The 19,644-nt window shown below is 48.1% G+C and overlaps 1 protein-coding gene across 1 annotated transcript; it reads right to left on the bottom strand.

Moving 5' to 3' along the window:
* Positions 1–13,346: 13,346 nt before the first annotated feature.
* Positions 13,347–17,473, bottom strand: C6H6orf47 (chromosome 6 C6orf47 homolog). Its single transcript, XM_069237144.1, has one exon. The coding sequence runs from the start codon at positions 16,429–16,431 to the stop codon at positions 15,607–15,609; it is 825 nt and encodes a 274-aa protein (XP_069093245.1). The 5' UTR covers positions 16,432–17,473; the 3' UTR covers positions 13,347–15,606.
* Positions 17,474–19,644: the final 2,171 nt, after the last annotated feature.

Here is a 19,644-nt window from a genome sequence, read left to right on the forward strand (position 1 = left end):
CCTTTTTTGTCTATATTCACCACTATGTAGTTCTCTAGTGCTTTGGAGTAAGACTTATGCTGAATATATTAACAGACATAAAAAAGCAAGTGGGAATCTTGAGGGCTGTATTTTCGGGCCTTCAAGTTCATTGAACTACAGCAGGCAGTGATTGCAGTTAAACATGCCTGCATAAGACCCCACACACAAGGCCTCAAGCTTTATTTTACTAAACTGCTGACATAATGAGCCAGCCCAACTATTCTTTACAAACTTACAGAAAAGTTTCCCACATCAGCACCATTTTCAGGCTCTTTTAGGTGCTGAGCAGGCACAACATTACAGGGCCTTACAATTCTGTAACACAAACAATGTATACATAGGATTAGGTCTGCTCACAATATCTTAGCCTTGTCTGCGCTTCTCTGCTTTACTTTCATGGTAAAGAGGAGAATCTGAACTTTGCACAGCTAGACAGTCAACATATCGAATATTAAAAAGGTCGCCACTGTACAGCATACCCGAATATTTCACACACCAGGAGACTTTCCAATTGAGAAACTTCATTTCAATGACAAAACATCTGATAATGTATTTGCATGAAAATGTGAAAAAGAAAAAATCATCAATGCATGTAACACTGCAGCTTCAAGGAAGGGAACAGGCATTAAATTACCTGCCCCTCAATTTAGCTTTTAAATTGCAGGCATTTTGGTTCTCGAATGCTGTACCGTGGAATGCTTTTTATGATTTTGTAAATTATTAACTTGTCTTTGTAGAGTTTAGGCACTTGAGGTTCAATTATGGACAATGTACATTTGTTGTTCTACTGACAGCCACACAATGTGCTTCACATCGCAAGCAAATTAAACAAAAATATTGGTGTTTTAACTGAAGCTCAGTCTGCCGCATTGTAAGTGCATACCTCACACCCCATGGAGCCAACCTAAAATTCTGCATACAAACCATGCTTGAAATACAAATCTCACGTATTACTGTTCCTCTCACTCAATATAATGTGGTGCTACCATTTTGAACAGTTGATTCAAAAATGAAAACTAGCTGACCTGTTGTTCAAATTATGCAGATCCCGCTGCCATGGATTAAATGTAAAGTCCTCTCCATTAATGGAAAATTCCATTGAGCTCCCTCGGATCAGCTAACTGCGATAGAATAATGATTTCATATAATGCTAAGAATGGCTGTAGTTGCCAAGATAAAAATCCTGAAAGTTGGCCATACTTAATGAATTGCTGACAAGCAAGTCAGTTGCCATTTCAGGTCGAGCCTATGCAGAGCGCATGTCTGGTGTATTTAGTAAAAGGACTTTGATCCAGCCTGCTGCTTACCATAGGTTAACTCCAGGGTCGCTCCTCTTTGCTGCCTTCTAACTGGTTTGTGCAGCAGATATGTCACTTCCTTTTTTAGCAGAAGAGCACTGGTCAAGCACAGATTGATTCCCTTGATTAGTGCCCGCCAGCTGCGGTGCAGGTACTATTCCTTCTACCCCTTTCTCGTCCCCCTGCACTCTTTGCCAAGGCGTGTATTTAAAGGGCTGCAGAAATGGGCTTGTTCTATACAAAACCGGCAGCCATCTTACAAGTGTGCTGAAACCTTGAATAAAACGCATAGGTAAAAGACATTGTCATTTACAACGCCAATAGCTCTAACTCTTGAAAATGCGAGACCTACTGCACTGCAAATGCTTGTCCACATTACTACTGAAACCCCTGCCCTGAGGTGACCGTTGCTCATTATCTTGCAAAGAGCCGCCACCGATGTAATCTTGCTTGATGTGGTCATTAAAACACTAGTAATATTAGTAGCTTGGGATGTCTTTCGTAGCACATGCAGATCTCATTACTGAAGCGGTTGGGAACTCCAGCTATAATGGATGGAAGAAATTGTGAATGATAACAAAACAACGTATAATGAGGACTGGCTGAATCTCATACATAGAATAATACTACAATCAGAAGATCCTAGCTACGGCAGCCCTAAAAATGTTTGCCTAAAGGCAAGTTTTTTTCTTAAATGACTATCATTTAGATTTTTTGTCAACAGTGATGCACTACTTAGGTGCAGCCACAGAGGTTTTGGGCAAACACATCCAAGTCACAAAGGCAAAGGCTCAACTCCACAGGAATGAAGAACCAGTATGAGCAGCACATGACAAATCCAGGTACATAGGACATTCAGTGAACAGCAGAGCCACAATCACAGAACAATCCAATAGCAGTGTGACCAAGCAATTATGCACAACAGTAGGTCAATAGAACAAAAATCAATCAGTGAACAGCACAACTGTATGGTAAGGGGGCAATCACTGATCAGCAACCAAGAATCACACGGCAATCAAAAAGAAAGAGCTATTCATAATAGAGCAATCAGTAAGGAGTACAACCAGAAAGCCATAGGGAAATCAGGGAATAGTATAACCAGAGAGTCACGCAGTCAGAAAGGAGAACGACCACACCAACCATACAAAACAGAGTAATTAAAGATTAGCCCAACCCTAAAGTCACAGGGTAATCAGCGAACAGCACAATTAGAGTCACATAGCGCTCATTGACTACTCCAACTAGAGTCAAATGCCCATCTGCAAACAGCACAACTGCAGAGTAATAGACCAGAGAGGAGAATAATCAGGGAACAGCACAACTAGATCCCCAGCTACCAGAAAAGAACCACTATAAAAATATGGTAACCAATAAACAGCACAATGTGTGCTACGGGCAAAAAGCGAGTTAGAGTTACTGTCAAGCAGCAAAACTAAAACAAGCATTTGCAATGAAATAGGTCTCGCATTTACTTGAGTTGGAACTATTGGCATTGTAGATGCATAACGGGCCTTTTTTTTTTTTTTTTTACACATTAATTGGTCAACCCTGCCGCATATTTTGGGCCTTTCTGCCACGTAGTTCCAGTGGCCCTGTGTTCCACCTGGACCTTTTTGCAGGGTCATCCCGTCTTTTTGACTCCTTCCTCCTAATTTTTCTGACTCGTTTTTGTTCGCTTTAGGACTCTGAGCACTTTACCACTGCTAAAACAGTGCTAAAATGCATATGCTCTTTGTGTAAATTGTTCTACTGATTGGTTTATCCATGATTGGCATATTTGATTTACTGGTAAGTCCCTAGAAAAGTGCAATAGAGGTGCCCAGGGCCTGTAAATCAAATGTTACTAGTGGGCCTGCAGCACTGGTTGTGCCACCCACATTAGTAGCCCTGTAAAAAATGGCTCAGACCTGCCACTGCAGTGTCTGTGTGTGCAGTTGTAAACTGCCAATTCAACTTGGCAAGTGTACCCACTTGCCAGGCCGAAACCTTCCCTTTTACTACAAGTCAGGCTCCCCTAAGGTAGGCCCTAGGTAGCCCCAGGTGCAGGGTGCAGTGTATGTTTGAGGTAGGACATATACTTGTGTGTTTTATATGTCCCAACAGTGAAATACTGCCAAATTTAGTTTTCACTGTGCAAGGCCTGTCTCTCTTATAGGTTAGCATGGGGGCTGCCTTTAAATATCCTTAAAGCGTAGATTACCTTTGAGAGCAGATAGAAATGTGGAGTTTGGGGTCTCTGAACTCACAATTTAAAAATACATATTTTAATGAAGTTGGTTTTTAAACTGTCAGTTTGAAAATGCCACTCTTAGGAAGTAGGCATTCACTTGCTTAAACTATTCTGTGACTCTACCTGTTTGTGGATTGTCTGTCTGGGTCAGTTTGACAGTTGGTCTGTTTTGCACCTCTCTAGACAGTGACACAAAGGGGGCGGGGTGTAGCCTGCATATCCTGATGAGCCATCTGAGCTAGAGGGGAGGGTAGAGTGCTTGTTCACACCTGAAAGGACTGTGCCTGTCCTTCAACCCCCTGCTGTGTTTCTGGGGCCTGGCCTGGACAAGGAAGGATCTTGCAAACACTTGAAACTTTGCTTTGAAGTTTGCCAACTTCAAAGGCAGAAAGGGGTATAAGAAGACCCAAAACACCAGACTTTTAGAATCTTTCTGGAATCAAGAGGAACCTCTGCAAGGAGAAGAGGAGAAGAGCTGAAGAGCTGGAGGAGGAGTATTGTCCCTTTGCTGTGTTGCTTTGCTGGGCTGGCTAGCAGTTGCTGCTTCTGCCTGAAGAGTGCAAAGGGTGGACTTTGCTGTGTATCCTCCTTAAGAAAGTTATCCACGGGCTTGGAGTACAGCTTGCCTCCCATTGGAAGTCTCAGGGATATCAAAGACTTCAGTTTCATCTTCCTACAGCACTGGGAACTGTGTGTTTTGTGCTGCAACAGAAGAAAAACCACAACAATGCAAGCAACGACACCGTTGGCCTGCACCATGACCTGACGACGCCGCAGAGAGTCGCAATGCCCCGCTTCATACCGCAACCCCGGTCTCACCAATGCTATAATCGGACGACTTCACCGAGCAGCTACTCGCACCGCGACCTGTGGGCCGGCACTCCGGCATCACCTGCTCACACCGCAGCCTGGGCATCCCCGACGCCGTCGCTCCTGCTGACACCGGCCCCGCTGCCTGCAGTGTGGCCTGTGGACACCGCTCATGAGAAGCACAAAGCACCGTCCCATCCCGCACCGCAGCCTCGGTCAACCGACGCCAGCACCATCGACTCCAGTGTCGTCACCAGGCATCCCTTCCTGCACCATGGCCTGTGGACACTTGTGAGGGTCACGAAGTACCATCACGTCCCACACTGCTGGCTTGGGCCTACCGAACACATCGCTTCAGCAACGACGACAAAGCTGCCTGCACCGTGACCTGTGGACACCACACATCGCACCGCCCCACTTCACATCGCAGCCCTGGTCTCACCGATGCCGCTGGATGACCGTCACCGAGCCGATGCCTGCACTGTCCAGCTTCACACCGCAGCCCCGAAGCCACCCACGCCAGCGCTCCTGACTTCATCAACCCAGAGTTCGATCTGCAACACGTGTGACTTCAAGGGCCTGACAACTCCAGCACCAACTCCGGACCGGACATTGCGGCACAGGCGACGCCACTCTCCGGAGCTCACCGCGAGGATAACAACGCCCTGCAATTCCAAAGGTACTGTTAGTGGGTCTTCCTGGCACCATAGCTGGCCAGCAACGCCGCAGCTGGCCTGAACTGTTGGTTTTGTTGATCCCGATGCCATGATAGCCCAGGTGGAGCTATCTACTTCAAAGAACTGTATTTTTGAGTAAATCTTGCAAAATTCATATCTTTAACAGTGTATGATGGATTTTTATCGTTTTGGTCTTGCTTTACACAGATAAATATTTGCTATTTTTCTAAAACTGGCGTGGTGTCCTTTTGTAGTGTTTTCACTTATTACTGTGTGTTATGTGCAAATGCTTTACACATTGCTTCTGAGATAAGCCCGACTGCTCGTGCCAAGCTACCAAGGGGGTGAGCAGGGGTTAGCTGAGCGGGTATCTCCCATATCCTGACTAGAGTGAGGGTCCCTACTTGGACAGGGTGCAAACCGACTGCCAACTAGAGACCCCATTTCTAACATTGATTGTCAGCAGTGAGGATAGGACTTGCATTTGCACTTGACCCACAGTGATTGGTGTACACTACTACCATATCGCAGATCACTACGTACCACATACTGGGTTTTCCTTTTTGTTCTCTGGTGTCCTAGAGATATTGTGATATTTTTGGACTCTGGTTTGTGGTTGTGATGCCTTTGCAGACTGGAAGTCAACTTATGGCACCTGGAGTACTACATGTTGAGGGAGCTAAAGGTTTTCTGGAAGGAAAGGGGGCTGGCTGTGAAGAGAAGGTGGGTCTTTGAGGCAGCCCTGTTTTAGTATGAGATGAAATGCTGGGAAGCAGCCATACCAGATCATTCTGAGTAGGTGGACTACTCTGATGAGGAGGGCAGTGGCCCTGATTGGGAACCAGAGAGGAATGGTTCCTAGCTCAGGAGCAGTGGATGAGAGAGCTGGACGAACAGCTCAAGAGCTGAGGCTAAGACAGCCTAAGCCAAGGAAAAAGAATTGTGTGCAGCTCTGAAACTGAGCTGTGAAGAGATGAAGCTGGAAGCCATGAGGGCTGAGTCCAGTTCAGATGGTGGCAGCAAAAGTGTTGTATCCAGTGCTGATGAAGAAGTGCACATGCACAGAGACATGGTGCCCGACTTGAAGGAGGGGGTTAAGACACACCAGGAGGTTCAGGAGTATAAAAGGTAGCTCCAGTGATGCACAGGGTCCCTGAGGTGGATTGGGAAACTGGCATAGGAAGTCATATTCCTGGTGGTGGGAGGGATATTCTACTGGCTCTAGGTGAGAGAGACCGGGAGAGGGGTTCTCCTCATGTAGAGATCCTGGTTCTGGAGTGTGGAGACATCCCAGAAGAGTGTGGGCTGAGTGTCAGGGATGGTAAGGTACTGTCTCACCAGTCTCAGGAGGGTGATGTGGGGCACTTTTTCAAGGCGGAGTCACTGGATGTTTGCGTGAAGGGTACTTTGGTTAATTCATGTGAGGGGCTGTGTGATGTAATTGCTGGAGAGAGTTTTCTGACCCCAGGAAGCTTACACTGGAGGCAGACCTCTGGGTAAGTACCAGACAGTCTGAAGAGGCATTTGGGGGTGCTCCTGAAGGGAGTGGTCTAGGTGTTTCCCAACAAGGTGAGGTGGGAAAGGATTGCGGTGTCCCAGGGAGTTCGCAGGGTAGTGGGATGGGTGAGGGATCCCATGTCCAGTCTCAGAGGAGAGGGAATGGGGGTGAGCCGAGACCTAGGGTGCCCGAGATCCAGTACCAGGTCCTGGAGGGTTCCATGAGGACCGCCAGGAGGGGAGCCTAGCCTTCACCGTAGGGCCATCTGCTGAGGGAGACCACCATAGTGTCAGGAGAACTTGGGGGGCAGCTGTAGCCAGTGTCCCACCAGTTCTGGTGTCTGGCAGTAACACTCTTAGTGAGGGGGTGCAGAAGTCCAGACAGAGGAGTGAGAGGGGGTTGTGGGCCCAAGTGGAGAACCTGGAGGGTCAAGGGTTAGCTCTGAGGACAGAGCCCCCCCAGGAATTACCTTGGTGATACAATTTCTGGGCTGGGGGGGGGGGGAACCAAGCTCTGCCAGATGGGCAGAGGTCAGGGGACCAGCGCCAGTCAGACTCTTATGTGGCCCTCATGGAAGGTAGTTCCCTTGTGGTGGGTAGGTGTGCTCCCCAGGAAGTCTTGGCTTGCCAGGCAGTGGTCCAGCCTGAGGGTGGTGACTCTGGGTTGGATGGTCAGATTCAGGGGGTAAGCTCTGACCGGATGGGGTGTAGGGGTGCTCCCCAGGAAGTCCTGGATCACCAGTCAACAGTCCAGTCAGAGGGTACAGACCTTAGACTGGAGGATCAGGTGCAGAGGGTAAACTCTGACCTGATGGGGGAGTGGTTGGCCCAATGACCCTCCCGGTGTGACTTCTATGGGTAACCTCCAGGGTGGGGGGGCTGCAGGACCCTGGAAGTGGGGGCCGGGGAGGGAGAGACTCACCCCTGTCCCCAGTTAAATCTAAGGGTACAGACCCTGGATTGAAGGGCCATGTTCAGGCGTGTCCCCCCCTGACCTGGAAAGAGGGGCTACTGCTAACAGTGCCCCTACTGTGTTTGATTTTTTTGTTGGGGGGGGGGGTTTGAGGGGACACACCTAGTGGGGGGGTGCAGGACCCCAGAAGGAAGGGCAGGGAAGCCTCGCCCCGGGTCCTGGTCCAACCTGAAGGTACAGACCCTAGGTTGGAAGGCCAGTTGCAGCTTAACACCCCTGCACTGATAGAATTGTGCAGGGCCGTTCCCTCAAGCACCCTGACAATTCCAGATTCGAGGGGCGTCACTCCTCGTGGGGGTTGCAGGACCCAGAAGAGAGGGAGCCTCGCCCCTGGCCCTGGCCCAACCTGAAGGTACAGCTCCCAGGTTGGAAGACCAGTTGCAGGTTAACATCCCTGCACTGGTGGGAGGTTTGTGCAGGAGTGCTTCCACAAGCAGCCTGACAATTCTAGACTCTGGGGGTGCTGATCCTTGAGGGAGGGTACAGAGCCCCAGAGGAGAGAACCAGTGTCAGGCTGTCATCCCTGACCTGGTGGAACGGAGAGTCGTCAGGGTGCCAGACACCTGGGGCTACTGTCCCCACTCTCCACAGTCACAGTGGTGGGAGAACCTTGAAAGGCCTGGCTTTCATCCCTGACAGCTGTTAGTGGCCACTGTGGCTTACTGTCTTGGTGCACAGAGTTGCCTCTGAGGTGGGGTGGAGTCATACCCCGGGGCAGCATGGGCCACACCACTGTGTTGGGCATGGTGGTACTATCTGCCCCCTGGGCTACATCAGTGAGCAAAGTAAGGTTAGGTGCTGCACAGATGGTATCCACAGGAGAGGAGAGGGGTTCCCTATGGGTTAGCTTAGTGGGCCCTGAGAGTATGGACAGAGGGATCGAACTGGAGTCAGGAAGGCATAGAACTGGAACATGCCCCTGCTGTTGTGGGCCAGGGTCCCTGTCCTATCGCCCCAATCAAGGAAGTTCTTCAAGGTATTGATTGGTCTCCCCCAGCTTAAGGCTGGTGGGGGGATTGTGTTGCACCTGGCCCTTTTTGCAGGGTCATCCCCAGTCTTTTTGACTCCTTCCTACTACTTTTTCTGACCACTTTTTGTTGCCTTTAGGACTCCGGGCACTTTACCACTGCTAAAACAGTGTTAAAGTGCATGCGTTCCTTGTGTAAATTGTACTGTCGATTGGTTTATCCATGATTGGCATATCTGATTTACTGGCAAGTCCCTAGCAAAGTGCACTAGAGGTGCCCAGGGCCTGTAAATCAAATGCTACTAGTGGGCCTGCAGCACTGGTTGTGCCACCCACATTAGTAACCCTGTAAAAATGGCTCAGACCTGCCACTGTATTGTCTGTGTGTGCAGTTTTAAACTGCCAATTCGACTTGGCAAGTGTACCCACTTGTCAGGACTAAACCTTCCCTTTTACTACGTCAAGCACCCCTATGGTAGGCCCTAGGTAGCCCCAGGGGCAGGGTGCAGTGTATATTTAAGGTAGGACATATACTTGTGTGTTTTATATGTCCAAACAGTGAATTACTGCCAAATTTGGTTTTCACTGTGCAAGGCCTCTCTCTCTCATAGGTAAACATGGGGGCTGCCTTTAAATATCCTTAAAGCTCAGATTCCCTTTGAGAGAAGATGAAAATATGGAGTTTAGGGTCTCTGAACTCCCAATTTAAAAATACATATTTTAGTGAAGTTGGTTTTTAAATTGTCAGTTTGAAAATGCTACTTTTAGAAAGTAGGCATTTTCTTGCTTAAACCATTCTGTGACTCTGCCTGTTTGTGGATTGTCTGTCTGGGTCAGTTTGACAATTGGTCTGTTTTGCACCCCTCTAGACAGTGAAACAAAGGGGGTGGGTGTAGCCTGCATATCCTGATGAGCCATCTGAGCTAGAGGGGAGGGAGGAGTAATCTTGCAAACACTTGAGACTTTGCTTTGAAGTTTGCCAACTTTAAAAGGCAGAAAGGGGTATAAGAGGAAGACCCAAAACCCCAGTCTTTTAAATTCTTTCTGGAATCAAGAGGAACCTCTGCAAGGAGAATAGCTGGAGGAGGAGTACTGTCCCTTTGCTGGACTGGCCTGCAGTTGTTGCTTCTGCCTGAAAAGAGTGCAAAGAGCGAACTTTGCTGTGTATCCTGCTTGAGAAAGTTCTCTAAGGGCTTGGAGTAGAGAGTGCCTCTTGTTGGAAGTCTAAGGGATATCAAAGACTTCAGTTTCATCTTCCTATAGCACTGGGAACTGTGTTTTGTGCTGCAACAGAAGAAAAAACACTGTGACGCTGCCATTGACGCCGCTGGCTTGCACTGTGACCAGCTGATGCCGCACGGAGTCACATTGCCCCACTTCGCACTGAGATCTTGGTTTTACTGACGCAGTCATCGGACGACTTCACCGAGCCACTGTTCACATTGCGACCTGTGGGCCCCTCACACCACAGCTTAGGCATCCCAGACGATGCCGCTCCTGCTAACACAGGTGCCACTGCCTGCACCGTGGCCTGTGGACAGCGCTCGTGAGGAGCATGAAGCACTGTCCCGCACCGCAGCCCCGGTCCACCAACGCCAGCACCATCGACTCCAGTGTAGTCACCAGGCATCCCTGCCTGCACCATGGACACCGCTTGAGAGGGTCACGAAGCACAGTCCTGTCCCACACCATTGGCTTGGGCCTACCGACGACAGTGCTACAACAACGACGACGACGCCTGCACTGTGACATGTGGACACCGCACGTCACACTGCCCCGCTTCACACCATAGCCCTGGTCTCACTGACGCCGCTGGATGACAGTCACCGAACTGCTGCCTGCACAGTAACCCGTGGGCACCGCACGCCACACCGTCCTGCTTTGCACCACAGCCCCAAAAGCCATCCATGCCAGCACTCCTGACTTCATCAGTCCAGAGTTCGATCTGCAACGTGTGTGACTTCAAGGGCCCGACGACTCCAGCACCCACTCCGGAACCGACACCACGGCACCAGCAATGCCGCTCTCCGGAGCTCACCGCGAGGATCAGGACGCTCTGCAATTCCAAAGGTACTGTTAGCGGATCTTCCCAACAACGTAGCTGCCCTGCAATGCCGTGGCTGGCCTGAACTGTTGGTTTTGTTGATCACGACAACGTAACAGCCCCAGGTGGACCTATCGACTTCAAGGAACTGTATTTTTGAGAAAATTTTGCAAAATTAACATCTTTAACACTGAATGTTGGATTTTTAACATTTTGGTCTTGCTTTACACAGATAAATATTGGCTATTTTTCTAAAACTGGTGCGGTGCCCTTTTGTAGTGTTTTCACTTATTACTGTGTGTTATGTGCAAATGCTTTACACATTGCTTCTGAGATAAGCCTGACTGCTCATGCCAAGCTACCAAGGAAGTGAGCAGGGGTTATCGGAGCGGGTATCTTCCTTATCTTGACTAGAGTGAGGGTCCCTACTTGGACAGGATTCAAACCAACTGCCAACTAGAGACCCCATTTCTAACAACCTGCATTTCACCAGCACAACCAGAGAGTCACAGGGCAATCAGTGAATATCAAAATTACAGTCACGGAGCAGTCAGTGATCAGAACAGGAGTCACAGAACAATCAGTGAACAACATAACCAGATACTCAGAGATCAGTGAAAAGCACAAATGCTGAAAGACAGAAAGGTAAAGGTTAAACAGTGGGTCCCAGAGTAAACATCACAATCACAGTCAGAAAGAGTCAACCTGAGGAACAGAAATAGGAGTACACAACAGAGCAGAATTCTAATAAGGCTGTGCCATTGCTGCACAAGATAAACAGCACATACCCACACATTCACATAGCCAGCAGAGCATTACTACGGAAACAAGATAGAAATTAACAATGAAAGCCTAGGGGAGCAGGGTACAACCAAAGTTCCATGAAGCCAGCAGAGCAGAACCAAAGAGAAATGGGGACAGCATGGCACAGCCACAGAGCCAGAAAGGCAATTATACAGAGACATGGCCCCGAGTGCACAACTTTAAAGGCCAGAGGCAGATGGATAAAATTATAGAGACGTGGAGTCTGCATGGAAGAACCATAGAGGCAGTAGTAATCAACCATAGAACCACAGATAGAATACAATAAAAAAGAAATTAAACCAGCATGGCTCAACCTCAGAGAGACGGGGAAACAGGGCACAACCCGAGTCATAGGCACTGTGGTACAACCAGACACATGGAGCCATCGAGTCACAACCATACAAGCACAGAAACACCAAGCCATAACCAGAGACCAGAGGCCAACCACAGTGAGTGCGCAACCATAAAAACATGGAGCCAATAGGATAAAATGATAAAGAAATGAAGCCAGGAGGACAGAACCATGGAACCGTGGACAATAAGAGCCAGATACAGCAGGGGGGTACAACCACAGAGGCATTAGGCCAGCAGGGTAGAAACATTGAGGCATGGAGCTAGCAAGGCACAGACACATGGAGCCAGATGCACACTACCTAAGGTCTGAGACAGGAGGTACGATCATAGAAAAAAATGGGGCCAGCAATCAACAGCAGCAAAGCCAGGGACAGCAGTGCCAAACATCAGCCATTAGTGAACAACCATAAAGTCACAGGGTAATCACTGAATAGAGAAAACAGATGTTTTATGATAGTGAGACGCCGATCGAAGGCATATTGAAGGCATAGGTACGGCAGGGCACAAACATAGCCACTAAGCTTGTGTACAGCCCCAAAACATAAAAAGCTACTAGAGCAAAACAAAATAAAAAAATAAAACAATTATACGGCCAACACATTAGCAGTGAAGGGGGAAAACTGGATTGCAGGGCGAGGAGTGTTCTGCCCCAGAGACAATGGGACAAACAAAGGCAGATTCACCAGGGCACTGGAACAGGGCTAAGATACAGGTACAGCAATGCAGAATAACAGGTTCCGAAAGACAACAGTGCAGTCCCTTAGTGTTTAGGGAACAACTGTAGACAATCACATGACAAGAGTCTTCTGGCAGCAGCAGTGCACAACCATGGAGTCACAGAAAGAGCAGTATCTAACCACAATCACAGGACCAGCAATGTGCAACCACAGAGTCACCGGTCCAGCAGTGCACATTGCAGTCAGAGCACTGTAAAACCACAGAATCACAGAGCAGTCAGTAAACAGAGAAAGGTGAACCAGCAGGGGCAACGGTGCAGAGACTGAGTCACAAAAACAGCAGCGCAGAGACAAATGGTGAGAAGAATAGCAATGAAGATACACAGTCGCTGTGACACCCTTACATACCAAAACAGTGAAGTCAGACTAAACACACACCTCTAATCCATCGGCAGCCATTTTGGCCTTCCACGCCCTTCTGAGTCAAACTCGTGCGAGACTTCAGAACCCAGCTGACTGCGTCCAAGATGGTGCCAGGATGAGTTCGGGTCAACTATAGGTACATTTGTGGCCTCGCGCTGCATTAAGCCTTGTGCAAACTAGTTGGAAATGGTGTTACGCATTCAATGATCAAAAATGTATTACTTAACGGTGCTTTCTAACCAAGGGGACAAGGTAACCAGAAGCTTAAACGGAGTGGATTAACATGCAAGTAGGCACACGTATTCCATGTGCTAAGAAAGCTGAGGTTGACTTCAGAATTGTAACACGCCAGGCAAGAGCAAGGGATTGACAGCGATTGACTAAAACGTGCTGGACAGAGGTCAAAGTCTGTGGCACTCGCTAGGCAGTGGTCTGTACACCCAGTGAGAACAAATGATAACGAATGACAAACCCCAGGCCCGCCCCGGAAGTGACCCCAGGGGGGGCAGTCACACAGATCCAAATGATGAATGTGACTTGTTGAAAAAAAAAACAGAAAGAAACGGTGAGGTAACAGTAATGATCTCCATTTATTATGACACAGGTGTACCACATTGATATATTCACTCCTGCAGTGTGACGCGCGTAGCGAAGGAGTGGCTCGCGAGTTCTTTCCGAGAGATCAGTCGTTATTGGTGCCAGAGTACAAGTTCCATGGTTCCGTGTTCCAGTGTTTTCATTATGATGCCAGCTGCGAAAATTAAATAAACAAACCCTTCACAGTTGACCAGTCGAAGACCATGGTTTTTAAAACTGAAAATAGTCCTTTTGTTTTTTACCTTTATCTTTACTGTTGTTTTCTAACAGCGTGTTCACTCTTTTTAAATCTGTAAAGCACAGGTCATGTGTTCTTAAGTTAAAAGATGTATTGCTCCTAACACATGCTCGAGACAGATCTAACTACTGAAAGGAGAAATGGCGCCAGCACCATGAAGTGACGTCATAGCCTGACCTCCTTTCCGGGAACAATTTCGTGTGTCCACTCAGGTTGCTGATTTGATGCCATGGCTGGTCATCAAGTTCCAGGGTGACTTTACGGTCATGGTGTAGACGGAAAGGGCGGGAGCAGGTACTACTATACCATCAGTATAAAGCCAGACTGTGATATTGCTCCAGGAACCAGAGGTCACGCAAGGAGCGGCGCACTGGGAGCAGGGGTAAGTCTGTGACATCACCTTAACACACGACATCACTCCAGTAACCTGAGACCAAACTGTGACTGTCAATTCATTAACCTGACACTCGACTGCAATAAGCCTTCAGGACCCCAATTCTGACCCCAAGCCACAAACAAGACATCAGAATAGGACGTCACGCCCCTGCTGCCAGTCACCCACAGAAGGCATGGCTCTCTTCGCAAGGCTGTGAGCGAAAATGTAACTCTTACGCTGAAAGCAAATCACTTCTGCTGGAAGAAGCTAAAAACATATAATAAATAGAAGGAAACACGCCATTAAAAAAACTAAAGTTGCGCAAAAAAAGGAAAGGACATATTTTAAACCAAAGTGAGATTATACTGTCATTTTAAAACAGGTAGACTTTTGCTGACCTGCTACTTTTCATTCCGTGCCCCAGTAAAACATTTACACCAATAAAAATCACACTAAAACGTTCGACCGGGCAGCTTTAAAAAGTGAATTACATTTAACGGCTCTTTGTAGTGCGCAAACACGAGAAATCGCGAAAGGGTTCAAAAAGTGTTTGTTTAAAAATATATATATATTATTTATACAAATTCCACGTCGGTGACGCAGAGTACTCGCGCTTTGCGAAGTAGTTCCTGTTCCCTGATTCGCTGACAGGACGGAAGTGGGATCGGAGGTGGGGTAAAAATAGACACGTTTAAGGGGTGGCGCATCTGTCTCAGTTTAGTGTTACAGAGAAGGGTTGCTCCACGTCTTCCCCAGCGCTGATGATTGTCTATAGCGGATCATGTGACCACATAACGGGGCCAGGAACGGTAGACGACCCCCCCATTTTCACTCTGCTTACAAATATCCAGTTTGTCATACAGTGCTTAACACTGGGGCTTTCAGTTTATCGTAATTGGCGAAGAGACACAGGGAGGTAAAGAGATGTGCTTAGGGTCTCCCAGTTTGGTCAAGGGGGTAAAACATTCCAGAACTCAGATTTCTTGTTTCCATCATAGACAACTGAGCAACTAGGCTACATCGCAACTCAACCAGTAAACCATCTTAGCCAACTTTCATCTTAGGGAGGGTCGTTTCCAAACTCCCACTAAAACCTAGGTGAAGAAAAAGGTCTGGAGATCAACACAGTGGCCATTTTTTTCGACACTAGGGCATTACACACTCACATTTGTGGTAATCACTGGCAACTTCAGCAGTAAAGCGAGAGTTTCCCTGGTAAGTAATACTGCAGTCCTGTGGTTATTTATCACAAAGATCTTCTGCAGTCTATTGCTGCCAGAGGAGACTTGTGGTAATGACCAAAGGAGAATTTTGAAGTAGTCCTAAAACTCTCAACACATATTCCGAATATTGCTGAATTTTCTCCTGGAAAAGTGAATACCAGCACAGCCTTTCCAAGACAAGTTCTACCTTGGGCCCTTATGTCACTACCAGATCCCAATAGAACACTAACGTCCATTTAGATTCAACCATTTCCTGACATCTCATCTCAGCCTCTAAACCACGTCAATTTACCTTCTAGATTACATCTCAAGTCGGCCAACAGACCACGTCTCATTTCAGTCCCTTGAATTGATCCCATCTCAAGTCAGCCACTAAAAAAAATCCCCCTTTAGACCACTATTCGCTTTTTATGTTCTCATGTAGAGGCTTTTCCTGCGAGTGCAGAAGCGGCTTTGACATGTCTTGGTCAGTGGTGTCGTCTCCCCCAAGGACGAACCCTCCCTTTGCAATGGCGCCATCGTCATCCTCTTCCTCCACTTCCAGACCTGCCTGGATGCTGACAGAGAGCACCAGCACCTGAAGAAGGCCAAAGAGACAGGCGAACTGGAGGAGGTACTCCTGGACCAGCCAGAAGACCAAATGCAGACCATAGGAGGCCACCAAGAACATGGCCATACCATGCAGCCAGAGCTTGACCATGCCCCCCAAGCCCACGATGTCTAGGCCAAGGCGGAAGACAGGCGAGCTGAGCCACAAGAAACTGACCACACACAGGTCCACGAGATGACGGATGAAGTTAAAACAGATCTGGTAGTGTTCTGGGGTCTCCAAATCACTGGGAGGCCTGGGGGTTCTGCGGAGAGCCCTACGGAGGCCCCACCGCATCCCCTCTGCTGGTGACACATCCTGTACTCCAAAACACACAGGTTCCAGTGGCTCGGTCTTAACAAAGGTCTTTTCATCAGAGGCAACGCTGACCCCATCACCCTCGTCAGGAGCACTGTGGCCCCACCACCTGAGAGATCCAAAGATGGAGGGCATCTGGAAGTTCCATCTCAGCCATGCTCTTCCAGGGGGTTCTGCTGTCACCGGTGGAGGGGCCGCCTCCTTCACCAAGCCCTCATCCTCTTCCTCCACCTTCTTTGGGGGTTTTCCCCGCCACCATGTAACTTTGTAGAACAGCTCAGGTGGCGACCAGGCCATTGCTTTGCTCAAGAACATCTCCAGTTGTGAGCTCAACTAGTCATGAGAAAAACAAGTGGTGGTTAGTAGCTGCAGTCGGGGGGTGAAGGAAGAGGTGCCTGGACCACCACAGCGTCTCTTACTCTAAAGAATCATCCACGTGAAGCCAGCAGGAGCAAAAGCAAGGGGCATCAAGAGGGCAGGCAGAAACTGAGTGCCACCCGTGGGTATAAAACAAGCAGGGCCACACACTGGGGAGCACCAGCGACGAGTAAACACGATCAAAGCAGGAAAGATGGGCGTCAGAGGCTCCCAAAGTCTGTTGTTCAAGCCTTCGATGGCCAGGTAAGTGTGGTGAAAGTCCCCAAAGGTGGCTCTCCAGGTGAGGTGTGGTGAAAGTCCTCAAACGTGACTCCCCAGGTGAGTGTGGTCGAAGTCCTCAAAGGCGACTCCCCAGGTGAGTGTGGTCGAAGTCCTCAAACGTGACTCCCCAGGTGAGGTGTGGTGAAAGTGCTCAGAGAAGACTGTTCAAGACATCTCCAGATCAAGCAATCTTATCTACTGTGAAAGTCTAGTTTCCAAGGAAACCTCTGGTTAGGCAGGGTCTCGGGCACCTGACTTCACGCGTTGGCGGACGCCGATACATGACATTTATTGGCGATCTCGGTGCACCCCGTGCTGCTCGCCAGCCTGAGTTCACCGTTGTTCCTTCACTCGGTTGTTGTCGCCGACGCGGTCAGCCCGGTGCGGAGGCGTCAACCCCCGTGTGGGGTGGGTGATGGTTGGGGCTCCGCTACGGAGGGTCCTGGATCCCGAAAGCCAGCTCGGTTTCGTTTCTCCCCGGGCTCGCCGCCACCTCCTCCCGGGCCAGCAGCAGCTCATTCCCTTCCCCCCTCCGGTGGTAGAAGAGAGGACGGGCAGGAAACAGCTGGGCGCGGCAGCGCCGCCCCTGAATGCATTACAGAGAGTTTAAAACCTGAGCCCAGCTACGGCGGCCCGCTGGAGACAATACGAAGAGAAGGCGATAACTGTACGGCGGCCGCTGGAGACAATAGGAAGAGAAGGCGATAACTACGGCGGCCCGCTGGAGACAATAGGAAGAGAAGGCGATAACTACGGCGGCCCGCTGGAGACAAACCGACGCGAAGGAGATAATGGAAGTCTTATAGCACGGCAGAATTAAAGTGCGCCGGGCTGCTTTGCTGCATTTAAGCACTGAGCGACGCAGGGTGATGTCTGGTGGGCAGGCAGTCGCCCCCAAGTTGTCTCAAGCACATCTGCCGAATAGCCCTAAGTTTCGTGCCGCACTTTCAGCTAGGCCTGGAGTTTAAGCATTGCATTCTGGGAATTGTAGTTTGCATTTTAGCAATCGAAGTATGGGCTCAAAAAGACCAGAATGCTGAGTGTTAGTGGCTTAAAAACATGAAAGACTAGAGGTGCAACAGGTGTCAAAGGGCAACTTAACATCACCCTTATACCGGGTGTAGTTCATTCGGACAATGCAGGTTGCCCCATTCAGGCATGATCAATTTGTCACGATCGAAACCTGTCTTTTTGCCACATTGGCGGCGGTCCGACCACCACCGCGACCCTGGTGGTCTCAAGACCGCCAGAGTCGTGATGACTCCTTGTTGAAATAAAAAAAGAATCAAAATATGCAAGAAACATGTAAACAACATTTCATCTGTAATTTTTTGCCCCAATTTACAAGTATAATATACTGTAATGTCTGTTCCACCCATGTGGTTGCAGGGATTTACAGTGTGTTGTTGGTCATAAAAAAAATCAAAAGTCAATACCGACAGCCAACAATTGAGCTACAACTTACAATGATTCATTGTGCAATGACCATGCAGTAAGTCATATGAAAAAATCTAATGAATGTCAATGGAATGCATAAAACCTATCATTTTTTAAAAGTGCCCAAGATACTGAGTTTTGCAATACTGGTTATTTGTACAACTTTGAATTTGGTGTACCCATATTGTCAGTGATTTAGAGGACTTTTGGAAAACGTCTTCTTTCTTGCACAGTGTCTTACATTTAGAATCCGAAAATGAAGAACAACTGAAAATTACAAATTTACTATTGTGTATTTCCATACTTTCCAGCTGAAAGCAGTACCCAACTTGTGTGGTTTGGCCTATCACCCATGACAGAAAGGGCCACAATACACAAGGTAGAGACAACAAATTTTCATCATGAAAATTGATCAGTTTTGGCAATGTAGATTGCTGTGGTATTTGGGCCTGGATTCACTAGCTCTCATGGAACTCTACTAAACCTAGAAATTTATGAAAACTAGATACCCAGGAGAGTCCAGGATGGTGTGACTTGAGTGAATCTCACAACGTTTTCTTACCCAGAATCGTCTGCAAACCTCAAACCTCGGGTAGAGTCAAACATTTTTCACACATTTATGTGAGGAGATGTTCCAGAATCTGTGGGATTCCAGGCATTTCCTACCACCCAGCATTCCCACAGTTCTCCAAATAAAAACAATGCCCAAACCTATGTGGCTGGGCCCTCTGCCCTAAAAAATAATGAATGAAAACTATGACCATATGAAGTTAAAGTGCCCTTTGCCCAATCCTTGCAGGGGATCGACAACCTGTGGTGATCCCAAAGCATGGATCCACAATAGGGAGGTACAGCTGAAAAGGGAAAGCGAAAGCAGAGTGCATCTAATGGCATCATAGTGACAACAAAAAAAGTGAGAAGAGCTTCTGTCACATTCCGAATTTCTAAGGGCTAAGTGGTTGGCAGCCACACACATCCCAGAAAAGACACAGAGTGCTGTTTTGCAGCACTCAAGTGTAAGATCAGGGAGCTTCATGAAGTCCCCAAAGCTAATGAGATGTTATTGTCATTAGGTGTCCAGGAATTATAACACCTCTGACCTAGGCTATTTCATCCCATCTCACTTTTATAGGAGGACTTGTATAAAGCACCTAACCCAAATATATCAAGAGAATACAATGTTTCATACCATTGTCTACATTAGCACTAGTTTTCTTTTCGAATTTTCCTACTCTCTGAATTACAAGAGCTGGGTTTGTTGACTTTTTAATTAAAAGGTTAACTTTTTTCACACACTGCTTCTTACTACAATGTTTTCTGATTCTGTAACAAACCCATTTGATTTAGAAACAATTGCAGGGCTAAAGATCCTTCCCAACATCGGGCTGGAAGGCACAATAACCAGGCAAGTTTAAGAGCAAAAGGCTCCTTTATTAGGACAGGTGTGCAGAC

The sequence above is a fragment of the Pleurodeles waltl genome, chromosome 6, assembly GCF_031143425.1.
Source record: "Pleurodeles waltl isolate 20211129_DDA chromosome 6, aPleWal1.hap1.20221129, whole genome shotgun sequence".
Classification (NCBI taxonomy): Eukaryota; Metazoa; Chordata; class Amphibia; order Caudata; family Salamandridae; genus Pleurodeles; species Pleurodeles waltl.